General features: G+C 32.3%; 1 protein-coding gene across 5 annotated transcripts in view; it reads left to right on the forward strand.

Annotated features, from left to right (window-relative positions):
• MIPOL1 (mirror-image polydactyly 1) overlaps window positions 1-14115 on the forward strand; it is a 305514-nt gene that overhangs the window by 48482 nt on the left and 242917 nt on the right. For 3 of the 5 annotated variants that reach the window (XM_033428398.2, XM_033428397.2, XM_004269982.3), the window contains exons 2-3: window positions 7248-7384; window positions 7939-8017. In XM_033428398.2, the coding sequence (XP_033284289.1) occupies window positions 7999-8017 (19 nt within the window). In that variant the 5' untranslated portion in view covers window positions 7248-7384; window positions 7939-7998. The remainder of the gene's footprint in view (window positions 1-7247; window positions 7385-7938; window positions 8018-14115) is intronic. The other 2 variants (XM_049705939.1, XM_049705940.1) reach the window with 1 other exon arrangement.

Here is a 14115-nt window from a genome sequence, read left to right on the forward strand (position 1 = left end):
AAGCATTTTAATAAATAAAGTACATATCCCTCAGCGGATAATATTCTCTTTTCGGTTCCTACATAGTAAGATGAAATTTTTAGGCTTTTCTCTAAATGACATGCAATATAGAATCCGTGTGAGGTATGTGTGTGTATATTCGTGGAAGATGTGCAATATTTGTTGCGTGATATGTTGTGCGTATATATGTATCAGACATGAGACTGATGAGATTTTGATAACATTCTATTATAAAATGGAATACTCATTGCTAGTTCTGTGAAAGTAAATGATAGTGTAGGTACTCTTTTATAATATGTATTTTAAACTATTTATTATGGAAAACTGCAAACATAAAAGAGTGGAGAAACAGAATAATGAACCCCTACATACTCATAACCCAGCTTCAACAGTTATCCTTCGTAGTTCATGATAGTTAATCTTGTTTCATTTACACGCCATATTCTGCCTGCCCTGTGAATCCTGCTCTCCTCCCTCCCCCAATCTCTACCCACAACTCCTACCCCAGGATAATATGTTTTATTAGTTATTATTAGTTAGTGTTACTTCCACCAGAAGCCTTATAATGTTTGACTGCTCTTTTATAATAGTTTTAATATTTATGACTAGATAAGTTTCAGTTTTTGGTTTCTCTTTAGTTTCTACACAGTTTATAAAAGGTTTTCTTATACAGTTAGTAGTGTAAAATGTCAGGTTATTCATACAGCCATTTTGCAATAATCATGAAAAAAGTATAAATCAACACATCGTAGAGATGGAATTTCTTAAATAAAATTCTTATTTTTTAAAATGAAAGAGCATTGTCTTTTGGAAAATGTCTTTAAAAATTAACAGCACACATTGCTTAATTTAGTACTTTGGAACACTATACAGTTGTATTACTATTAATTTTGTAAGTAATATTTTTAACTCAGTTGATTTGCCATCTTGAGACTTTTTAAAAATAACTTTCCTGGGCTTCCCTGGTGGCGCAGTGGTTGAGAGCCCGCCTGCTGATGCAGGGGACGCGGGTTCGTGCCCCAGTCCGGGAAGATCCCACATGCCGCGGAGCGGCTGGGCCCGTGAGCCATGGCCGCTGAGCCTGTGCCTTCGGAGCCTGTGCTCCGCAACGGGAGAGGCCACAACAGTGGAAAAAAAAAAAAAAAGAATGACTTAAGAAGTTACATGAGCTTTAGTAGGTCGTCAGATAAATGAAGCTGATGGCTGTGACTTTCTTGATATTGAACAAGAAATTAGAGCTGCAAGCATAACATTTGTTGTACTTTCTTTAAAGATTTTGTTTCTAGTAATTGTATTTTGCAACCTAGAAGTTGCCTTTAACAGTACAATTTAAAAAGTGAAACACATAGTTTGCATACAGCACACTGTCCATTGGGAATGATTAGGTACTGTAATTTTAGCCAATTGCATAGATAAACATTATATTTATTATACAATGTATGAACTGCTATTAAGTATTCAAAATGCAAACTAACACAACATTGTAAATCAACTATACTTCAATAAAAAAAGAAAAGAATTAATACTAAAAAAAGTATTCAAAATGCAAAAGTATAACTTGTTATTGGAGTATGTTGATGTTATTTGTTAATGTCCCTGTTACTACTTATTATTTAACTATATAAACTATAGAGAATTATTAAACAGTTTTTTGATAAAGTCTGTTAGTAAGCATTATGAAATATGATGAATTATTTAAGAACTTATATGATTATTTTAGAAAGACGTTTTCTGACAACTGTTCTTTTATTTGATTTCAAGTGGCTGCTCATACCAGTTGTCATTACAGATCGATTTAAGTTACTCTTAATACTTCTTTACCGTTGATTTGCCAAGAACTTCAGTCGGTTGTGTGGAAATGTAAGCCTTTGTGTGAAGGAGTGTGTCCTTGCATCAGAACTTGGCAATCACATGAATCTTAAGAAAACAGGCTGTTTGTTCCCTAGAGAAACTATTCTATAAGATGACTTTGTTTTTATATTCTGTTCTGTGCTAGATTAAGTGATTTAGTTTAGTTTGGCCTAGGGCAAAACGTTTCAGGATATTTTAGAAAATCCTGTATCCCATTAACCCTCTGAAAATAACGCTAGTTTTAAAGTTTTGCTTTCTAAAATTTTATCAGTAGGCCATGCAATACCAGATTCATTCTCAAAGTGTCATTTGTAACTGCCGCTGAAAGCTATTGCAGTGTTCCATCTGGTATATGCAGTGTTCCAGGTTTTGAAAATCTGAAAGCCATATATCTTAAACACTAAATATTTATTTCCTCTTAATTTGATGCCCTTCCATGATTTTAAATGATGGGAAGTAGTTCGTCTTTTTTGATAGTAATTTCTATTATAAACTTTTAAACATCAGAATCCCGAACACTAAGACTATTGTAATAGTCCCTAATTGAACAAAGCAGTGTGATTGTTTTAAGAAATGTATGCTTAATTCTCAGGAAACTCATTCATTTTCAACTTTTCTGTTCTAAAAATTTTCTGCCATATTTTAGTTAAATTAGAACTTTTCACTCTTCAGAAACCAAGCAAGCAAGCAAACAGCCATAACAAAGTATAATTATAAAAGTTAATTAGGCAATAATTATTTTTTCAAAGTTTCAAGGGAGTCATAAAGATTACTTTCTTTCTATTCATTTTGAATCTGTTAGATGTAATGTGGCTTCCTTCAAAGTTTCTTGTTAAATTCCAAGGTTATTAATAAATGTTTGATCATTAAGTTAAAAATAATACATGTACTTCGTAAAAAATTATACAGATAGATAGATACAAAATGAAACAGAAATACTTCTTTCCCTCAGTCTCTCAGTTTCCCTGCCTCAACTCTTTTAGGCCCTATATTCAGAGTAACCACTGGTAATAGTTTCCTATGTATATCCTATTCAAGCATGTATATTTACATATGTAAGTGTAATTTTACATTTTTTTCTGTCTTTAATTTATCCATGTTCTGTACGTGTATTGTTTTAGCTAAAGATTTATTTTGGGTAGGAAATTTATTTGTCTTACCTATTTATTTTATATTTAACTCCTAGAACAGTTGACTGACACATAATATATAGGTGCTTAACAAATACTTGTTGAGAGAATCTTCCACATCTGTCTATCCACCTGTATGCCCATCAAATACATACTGAGTACTTACTGTATGCCAAACACCCTTCTAAGGACACAGATGAAAGAGAAAAGCAAGGGCTGTGTCTGAATGTAATTTCCTTATGCATAGTTGGCTGATACATATCAAAAACAATGAAATAAAACCTAAACGAATGGGTTTCATGAAGGTAGTAGCACAGGTAATGTGATGAGAGTGAGAGAGGAGTTTCTACTTTAGATAGGATGGCCAGGCAATACCTTTTTGAAGAGGTGAATTTGAGCAAGGCCTAAATAATAAGAAAAAATGGTTTAGAGATCTAGAGAAAAGAATTCTAGGCAGAGGGAATAGTAAGTATAAAGGTTCTGAGGCAAGAATAAGCTTGGTGAGTTCAAGAACAGAAAGAAGTTCAGTATGACTAAAGCATGAGTATTTTCTCATACAAATAAATACTGCTTCAGTGTGTATCTTTGTACATACAACTATGTTCTACATATTTTAAAAAGACTTTTACTAGTGGAGGGGTCAAATAGTATATGTATTTAAAATTTTGATAGCTATTGCATGGGGCTACTTTTATCCTTTCTCCCTAAACCTTTTCTTGCTTTTCCAGGCTGTGGGGAACTTGGGTTGTCTGGAGCTTGGTAGGGAGTGGGCTGTGATGTGAAAGGAATTCTTTTTGTGAGAGAATGTGCCAGGAACTGTGGCTATTTGAAAGACTTTTGTCTCATAAGATGAAAATCCAGCAGGAGAAAATATGCATATGTTGTATATGTTGAGTTATATGTTAAAATATCTGGCTCTCAGAAATACAGTGCTCTCCTTTGGCCATTTAATGAAACCATTCCATTGCAGAAATTATCAACATTTCTCAATCTAGAAAATCCAAAATTTGGCATGGTTATAGTTAGATATAATTGGAGTTACATATAGTTGGATATGAGGCAGTATTATAAATGATTCCTAGTTTGACGCTTTGGATTCACATCACACAAATTTGAGATTAACTAAGGAGGCATTATGAAAAAAACACCATTAAACAAAGTCAGCCGATCACCTTGCCCACGTGTGGCTTTTGTGGAGTAAGGTAGAAGGGTATCTCCTATTTAAAATAAGTTTTAAAAAATCCTGGGTGTTGTTACATTGGGGAATGAAATTCCTTCTTTAAGTGCCTTTCTGTCAAAGAAGGATTGTTTAATTTTGAAGGATAAATGTCAGAATTACTTATAACTTTTTAGGCAGATTAGAAATTGTAGACTAGTCAAAGAACAAATTTTGTTTCATCAGGTATTTTACTGCTGAGTAAACAAGGAGAGTCAAGTCCCGTTTGAGAGCATAGAGATGTTTGTTTAATTTTTTTCAATCTCTGTTTTTCGATAGGGTGAAAGTAGGAAATTTAGGTAGATATATTCAGATTCCAGTATATTTACAGAGAGAAGGGGGTATGTGGTTTCCCTGGCTATTAATTTCTCCTTTTTTCACTTCTTCTGAGAACTAAAAACAACTTGGAGGGATGAGGTCAGGAATCTGTGATGGAGAAGATTTTAGTTTAACAGATGCTGATATGGTATATTCTGTCTGTTATAGTAAAGATTTTATTTTTCTTTTTTAACATGGGTTATTTTTTCTAACACAAAAACGAAGTTTAGTTAGATTTTATTTTGCTCCTTGAACCTGGTGACATTAATAATGATAAAGCAATTAACATATTTTGTCTGTGATACAATGATTTAGCACTTTAAGAAGCCTAGTTTATCTGATGTCTACTATAAAAATCATCCCACTGGTTTTAATGTGAATATATAATTTTTGATTGAAAAGTTCTTGATATCAAATATTTAAGGTGAGTGTAAAGAAAGGAATCAGTATTTTAATAGTCTTAATCCTTTGTCCTATAATGTGTAGATGTATAAAATATGTTGATGTTTACAAAAATCTTCTAGTCCTATTACAATATATAGATATGTAAGTTGTAATTAATTGAATCATTAGAACATCTAATTTTTGCTTGACAGTATGCAAATGTGCCATTAAATCTGTTTTTTAAGATTTTTCCAGTTTAATGTCTGAATCCAAATTCATAAAGAGTTGGAAAAATGAGATGTCTGAGCTATAGGATTCACAGGGATTTCATATGAAGCCTATTTAATCAGGATAACACTGTTATTAATATTCATAACGTCAGCTGGAACACAAATGACAGACTTTGGGGCCTAAAAATTTTACTTGGTGAATTTATTAAAAGTAGCTTAAAAAATTAATGGAATTTAAGTAAAGTTGGTGAATATGAAAATCTTGTGTTAGCAGAAAAAAAATCTCTAGTAGAACTTTCTTTAAGACCATTTTGCATTGATGTCTTTTGACAGATTTCATTGGTACTTAAAGAAGAAAGATGCATGAATGGTCATTTAAGAGGATTTAAACACATTGGCACATTAATTTTTACATGAATAATAAGTACTTTCCAAAAGCAATTAACTTACAGTGTACAAGATACGAATTGAAATATATGACTATGACATCAAGGGCAAAGCAAATGTGCTGTACATTTTAAACTTAGTGGCAAGACTGTTTAATATTTTGTTTTATTTTATTTTTATAGCTTGCATAGGCCGTGACTTAGAATAATGTTCCCTCCCCCACCAAAAAATATTGGTATGTTAAACATTATCCTCTGCAAGTATCTTTTGTATTTATTGGAGAATTAAACATTTGTTGTGCTATTGGTAATATTTGAGAATATGTTCAATTTTGCAGAAAGTTAAAGGGATGATTCTAAATAGGTTTAGTGCTACAAATACATATGTGTTAATACAGACTTACTGATTATAGCATAACTCAAATGTATAATAAATACGTTTCTGAAAGTTTGTATAAGTTTAGTTAATAAGCATCGAGTAGTGTTCAAGTAAACTTGTTTTGAATGTTAGCCTAAGAAAGTAAAAAGTGGGGAATGGCTTAAGTAAAACTGGGGTGTGTTTTATTTTGTGTACTACCTGCTCCCCTTTATGTTTTAAAACGTGCTTGTAATGATATTATACCTGTGCTCTAGTTTTTATTTTTGTTATTGGAGTTCCTTAAAAACAATTAGTTTTAGACCATTTTGTATAATTACAGTAATACCGAGTATTTTGTTTTACATTCGTCAGAGATTATTTTTCTTACAAATTTTAGTACTTACAAAAAGCATAGCTTAGTTATTATCTCTAACATGCCAGTTAGGGTTTACCAGTGAAAGAATATAGGTATTGGTCTTACAGTATAAGAGGGTACTAGAAGTTTCACTTGCAGTCAGTGCTATATATGAATGATTTAGTTTCATTAGATTTATAATAATTGCCAGGTATGTTTTGGGACTCATATTCAGAACTTGAATGGAAAAAGCATTAATTACTAGGGTGTGTAGAAATTATCATAGTAAGCCATAAATTAAAATTTTTTGTATAAGGAATGAAATCAAATTGATAAATTGATTTATCGTTTTTTTTGTTCGTTTTTTAGTGTCTTTTTAAAAGTTAGGTTTTGGGTTAGGGGGACATGTTTTGTTTTTGGCTCTGAAATATTCACTTATATGCCCAGGAGAGGGCAGCATTTTACTATATCAGTCTCATAAAAGAATTAGCCCTGCTTAGACTGTCAATGTTTCTTGTAATTACTCCCAGTATATTTGTTGCTTGCTTATGAATTAACTTGCATTTATGGAACTAAATCATTCCAATCATTTAATTACACCTGAGGAGATGAACTATAATTGCTTGCTTCCAACTAGGATCTGATATGGCTTGAGCAGTATTAATTTGGTGTTTACTTTTCTGAGTGCTAAAAGCATTAAAATGATTGTGCAATGGGATTACATTTTACTAATTGCTGGCATTCATTAGCTGGGTAAATGATGAGGAAGAGTGACTGTATATTGAAGAGGGATAAAATTATGGTTTTAAATAGTATATTACTAAGCACATTAAGACCTGTAAGACATGTTTTAAAATACTCCAGAGGTTATTAAAGGCTGTATTTTCTACATGTCTTGCTATATGAATCTCTTATTAAAAGACCGCAATTATTATTAACCTTTTTGGGCAATATGGAGGGAAGTGGCTTCATTGACTGGAACATATTTCTTTGATATTAATAACTTCCTATATTTTCAGCTAATCCAAAAGTAAATGAGGAACTTAGAAAAAGATTGCCAACTCCAGATCAACATATTTAGAGAAAATTGGAAAGGAGAAGCTTACTACAGCTTTATTTGAGGACTTTTTAAAGAACACAGAGTTCTAGCTGTGAGGTAAATCTAATTTTATTCTCCTTAAAAGCATGCAAAAAAAAAAAAACTTGCATAGTTTTTATGATATTTATTATGAAAACAAATGCAAGAGAGAAAAATCAGTAACTCCACAAGTTAATGATAATCTTTTAAAAAATTAGAATAGCATTTAAAATTACTTTTACAAGTATGAAATGTTTTATATGAAAATATGCATTCAAATCAATAAATCTGAAATTTGACAAATAGAGTAAATTTTTAATTTTTTTTAATTGTTGAAATTGTAGTTGGAAAGACTTAAGTTAAATAAATTAAATGGTTCCCTCACCAAAGCAGCAAGAATGTCTAGAAGCTTAACCTGAACTGTATTTACTAAAATATAGGTGTGAATGAAAGAACTTTTTTCTGAGAAAAAAGATTTAATTTCACGTGTTGAAATACACAGTTAATTGTCCTATTATAAATGTTTTAGAAAACCATTTATCCTGTAAATTCTCTGTTAAACAAAGGTAAGGTTTAGGTGTGTTCTGATATATTGTTTTAAGTTTATTTATCTAGAGTTGGCTTTATTTTAGCTTCAAATCTTGGCGCAGAAACCAGAGACGTTGCCAGAGCAAACAGGAACGGGAGTACAAATGGACGACTGGTCAAAAGGTAAGGACTTTTAAGGTATTATTACCAAACCCCAGGTGTTGTGCTTGTTTAAGGCACTGAATGAAGTGTGTTTGTTCTAACCAATATATTAGAGGCAGACAAGCACAAGTGCACACGCCTGCACACATGCAAGGAAGGAGGCACACACAAAGAGACCCACATTCTGCAAAAGGGACACAAAGACACATGGAGAAAGAGACATGCACACACAGAGAAAGGGACATGCACAGAGCAAGAGATATTGAGAGAAAAAAGGAAAGCAGACACACAGGGAGAGAGAAACACACACAAAGTGATAGAGGAGATTGAGAGAATGAATGGTAGAGAAATGAATACAGAGAGGTATATTCAGAGAAAGAAACACAAACAGAAAGGAGACACAGACATAGGAGGGAGATACTAAACTCAATGAGAAAGACACAGACACATATACAGAGGCACACACACAGAGAAAGACACACATGCATAGATACACACAGAAAGAGACACACATATTGAGACTCACAGAGAAGGAGAGATACCAGAGTGAGAGAAACATGGTGAGAAGGAGACAGAGACATACAGTGAGTGAGAGAGAGAAAGAGAGAGGGAGGGAGAGGGAGAGGGAGAGGGAGAGGGGGAAGAGACACACTGAGAGAGAGGGGCACAGGTGTACATGCAGACACACTCAGAAAGAGACACAAAGTTAAAGAGACATGGAAGATACACACATATACAGAGAGAGACAAACATATATGGAGAGGGAGACACATACACAGAGAAACAGACCAAGACACACACAGGCACAGAGACACATGTAGAGACACATGCACACCAAAAGACACACCCGGAGACACCCACAAAGAAACGGAGTCAGAGGGGGACTCTCCCTGGAGAGTCAGGGCCACACAGACTTGTAGAGATGTGCAGAGGGAGGCAGAAAAAGGTACTTCGAAACAGAGACAGAGACATGAAAACAGAGTCAGAGACAAGGAAAGAAACAGAGAAAAGGATGCACACAGATATGCACAGGCAGAGGGAGAGAACAGTCAGACAGAAATACAGTTTGAAAGACAGGCAGACTGAGAGATGGCCTGAAAAAGGGAGAAATGGTGGTTGGGTGGAAGGAGGGATGGATGGATAGATATATGGGTAGGTAGGTAGGTAAGTAGAGCACATCTATCTACGTATAGAGCAAGGTAGAGAGAGGGCCATAAAGACAGATTTAAAAAATGTTAGGTTTTTAATTGAAATCTTTTACACTAAATCTGGATACAGTTGCAAATCTGAAATACTTGGAAAACAAATCATTCTGAATATAGTATTACATATAATTGAAGACTTTGGCCTTTATGTTCATCGTTTTTATTTCCTCTAAATTTAAAAAAAATAGAATTATTACCAAAACATTGCACACATCTCTCTCTTTTGATTCCCCCTCCTTCAACAGGGCTCTTTCTTTACCATTTATCAACCACACTGTTACCTTTTTCAGAAGATTAAAGGCCATTTTGGGGAACTGTTGTATCATCATTAAACTAAATCAGTTAATAGCTACATTCTTTTGAGGAATAGAAAGATGCTATACTGAGTATACCTTTTTTGATTTCTGCATTTGTTTTTGATTTCTACGCTGTTATAAATTTTCTTGTCGTTTATGCCTACCATTAGCAGCATTTCTCCTCTTATTTGTGATTCTAGGCTACTTGTTATGAGTTTAGAATCCAGGTAACTGATTGCATTGTGTATAAAGGAATAGCAAGTGATACCTGAGTAACTAGTTAAAGGTTTTTAATGCAAAGTTCATAGCTTTAGTGAATGGATTTTGTGGCACTTAATTTTAGTCTACTCTCTTTATATTCAAGTTTGTGATAAGGATGTATTGTTGTGAAGCTGAAAACTGATTTGTTGTAGTTGTTTTTACTCATTTATGCAAATAAGCAAGCAAACACTCTTCTTTTGAGGAACTCAGAGCAGTTCTTACTCAATATATGTACAAAATAAGAAAAGAGGAAGTAAATAATGATGCCCCTGTAGCTTATGTTCCCTATTCAGAGGCCACATTGCTATGAAAGCCATGTCGTTCACATTATAGACAAAAGGATCTTTAAGGAGCCAAAGGAATTATTTTTAATATATCTAAAGAATAGGGGCTATAGAGGAAATACTTCTCATAAATGTAAAATAACCAGGAAAGATGTTAAGGAACGGAGCTGCTGAAGCTCTAGGACACTTTTGGAAAGGAAGGTTTTAGGGCTAAAGACAGATGCATAAATAGTTTGCAGGAGGTACAGACGTGACTGAAACATCATTAAGGAAATTTGCATTTTTACGGACATTTTTTTGAACATTGGAAATAGGAATAAGACATTCCTTTATATAAAGGGCCTATTAATGAAACATTATTAACGAATAAAGTTAAACAGGTAAATGTATCTTTTAGTTTTGTGATAACTGATATGTTTAAACAGTAAAATCTCACATGGTTATTTCTTTGATATGGGATTTTTCATAAAGCACAGATTACTTCAAAGCTCTATCTTACAAATATTCATAGGCTGTTCTTGTAAATAGTTATTTTTATTTAAAGTTATCTTATTTTTTTAAGGAAATGGAGCTACTTAAAAACTTTTATTACACTTTGCATCATCTTAGAAGTTTCATTATAAGGAGTGCTGAAGTGGTTATTCTTTTCCTAGCTTTATTTTAGAAACATTGCTGAAATATTTGATGTCAAAGAGTATGAGGTAAATAATGTTAACAGGTAAAGCAATTACATTTTTCTCAGTTTTTGTCATTATTCTCAGTTTAGAAAATGTAAAGCTGAGGTTGGTAGGTAGGATGAGTGAAGACATCTACAAACTGTCTAGGTTTCTTTAGGTAGTTAAAAAAAAATCCTGAATGAATGAAATTTTAGGTTGATGGAAGCAATAGGTGAGTGAATGAACACGTGTTGTCAAGCAAGCATTGGTAACATCTTCTGACTTCTTAAGAAGTAAATGATGTTTTGTCCTTTCATGAAAGCTTTCTGTTTTTCAGCATTCTTTTTTTTCCCCTGCTTTTTAAGAAAAAAAATGAAATGGCACAAAGGACATATGCAAAGTTAACCCTCAGAAAGAGTCAGTTATTATATGATTGTTTAGCTTTTTTAGCATTTACTTATTTACTTAACTATGTAAGAAAAAACTCACGGGGGTCAGAAATCTCTTACGAATAATTATTTGGAATAGTATAAATTTCTGGATAGCTCTTAAATTTGGGTGATTTTTATTAAATTAGCAGAAACATGGTTTAATTGTTTTATAGTACACAACAGTGCATTGGAAATAGTTTAAGTATTATTTATGAATAAACATGTCTGCCATAAGTATACATACCTACAGTAATATAGGTAAAAATGAGGTCTGGATGCCAGTTAAATTTAGAATATTGTGAAACTTATTTAAATCTAGAACCTTTAGGGGTCAGTGTTCCCTAAGAAAGGTTAAAGAAGGTTACTGTGCCTACCCAAATTAAACATTGTTTGCTATGTTTTAAATATTTCTTACCAATTGAGGGTAAGAAATGGTAGGAATCATACAGCTTGAAGAAGCTTTAGACAAAAACCTTTCAATTTTATGAGTTTCTTTAATATTATTGTTAGGTTTATTATTTTAGGAAATTATATTTAATGTGTTTTATACACAGTAGTTATTTTCACTTATGTATTATCTCAATTTAGATATGAATCATATGTTTTTAAACTATTTTCTTTTAAGCTTAAAAAGTGAGCATGATTCTAAATCATCATACTCATTTGAAACTTGAGAGATGAAAAACCTTCTAGAACTGCTTATGTCAATAGATTTCTTACATGTTGCAGTTTATTGGAGGCTAGCAAATATTTTTAAAAATCTTATCTTGCTGCTTTAAGTAAAAAGCAACTGTCTTCTTTATTTCTAAAGATGATATGATTTTGTTTCCATGATTTTTATGTTTTTTCTGTCAAACAAAATAAATAACTAGAACTAAAAGGTAGCAAAAGGTAACTTGCAAGTGATTTGTTAGTTTCTTCTTGAGTCAGAATACTATTTATTTTTGCTTGGCATTTGGAACCTGTGTGCCACCATCAACCTCTTTTATTATTGGTTCATTTATCTTTCTCTCTTTTCAAAAAGTATGTGTTCTTTTTACCCATATATTGTTCTATAATTGAATTACATCTAAAACTATTGCATGATTTGCAAGCATTTTGTAAGAGTAGACATATATAGAAACACCATGGGAAAACAAGTAGGATGCTTTTAAATGTCTTTGGTCATTATGACAAAAATAATGGAATCTCATATCATCTTCATAAGCTATTTTATTTTAAAGCAGACAGAAAGGAAATGGCAACTTGCATAGAATGGGCCTCCATTTCTATCAGCAAGATAGCTGGTAGAAAAAAAATGATTCCCTAGACATTATGATTAGACCCTCCTTGAAATTCAAGATTTTGAAAATATCTACATAATTAGTCATTCTGTATTGAATTATAAGATTTGAATTATATGTAATAATTGGCTTTCTAGTAAGTAATGATATATTTTCCCTGAATGAGTAACACAATTTGTTTTTGTTTGTTAATTTTATTTTTATTTGTTTAAATTTAAAGGAAAATTGCACTGGAGAACTAATGCTTTTAATAATTTCAGTGAAATGTTATAGTAGAAAGAATATAGTTTTGGAACTAGACAGACCTGGGTTTTAAGTTTTCAATCTTCTATTTACTACCTACCTGGACCTGGGCGGAAGTTTCGTAATTATTTTTAAGCCGTGGTTTTCTTGTGTGTGGAATAGGGAGATGCTTCCTTTAGGAACATTTTGAAGATTAGAGATTGTGTATGTAAAAGCCCTACTACAATACCTGAAACAGGAAATGAGTTTATTTAATATGGGTTTCACATACCAGAGTAATTATTTTCAATAGTGTGGTGGTGATAATGGTTTTTATAGATGTTTATAAAAAAAATAGATTGTTGAAGTATTTTACACGGCCTAGATAAGTGGTGGTTGTTGTCGTTGTTCTTCCATCCAGCTGTGAAAGGTAGGTCTACAAAAAAGTTTCAAAATTATTAAGAAACATAATTACTAGTATTTGAAACGGTTATTATTAGTTTTATAGGAAGCTTATTCTCTTCAGATATAATGTTCTCAATATCAGAAACGTGATTTCTTTTAAGTAGTATAGTTTGTATTTACTATATTTATGTTTTGTAGAATAGAATGTAAAATCAATTAATATTCTTTTAGTGTAAAATCTAATTTTGTCTGTATTGAAATCCCAATTGCAATAAAAATCTTCAGACTAGTGATATCACACAATGTGCCTTTTCCTTTTGGCAAGTGTGAATTTAAGAATACATTTTTAATTTTCATTTTGCCATAGAAGGGTTAAAAAAAGAGCATATCGAGGTCTGCTTAAATTTACTATTTATCTCCATAGGACCTAACTTAATAGAGTACTGGTAGTTTCTTACACATGACCATCCAGAATATTTGAGAGAGTAGTTTTAGGACTACTGGAAGTGAGCCAACAAGGATTGATTCATTTCCAGAGGAAATGCTAAGGCTATCCTTAAAAGCATGATGAAGGTTATACTGTTTTAGAAAAAATTAATTTCTCTTTTTTAAAATAAGTTTACAAAATAAATAAAGTTTACAAAATAAATAAATAGATTCTGGGTGTCTGTTTTTTAAGCTTCATGTGAATGATTCTGTCCTGACTCTTGGCCTCATTAAGAAAATGTAATGGAAAACCAAAAAATTTTTATAAGGGCAACTTAGTTTTCTAGCTGGTTATGAAGTTTTTTAAAAACTGTGTTTTGAGACTCATCAATTCTGATATGAGTAATTCACATTTATGAACTTATGCCACAAATATTTTTTACTTTTATTTTTTGACAGTTTTTAAAAAATACTTTATTTTGTAGAGCAGTTTTAGGCTCACGGCAAAATTGAACATGAAGTACAGAGTTCCCATTATACCCCTACTTCCTAACCCCACACAAGCACAGCTTCCCCCACTGTCAGCATCCCTCACTGGAGTGGTACCTTTGCTACAGTCGATGAACCTGCCCATATATTCTTAATAAGGG

Source organism: Orcinus orca, chromosome 2 (genome assembly GCF_937001465.1).
Source record: "Orcinus orca chromosome 2, mOrcOrc1.1, whole genome shotgun sequence".
Taxonomy (NCBI): Eukaryota; Metazoa; Chordata; class Mammalia; order Artiodactyla; family Delphinidae; genus Orcinus; species Orcinus orca.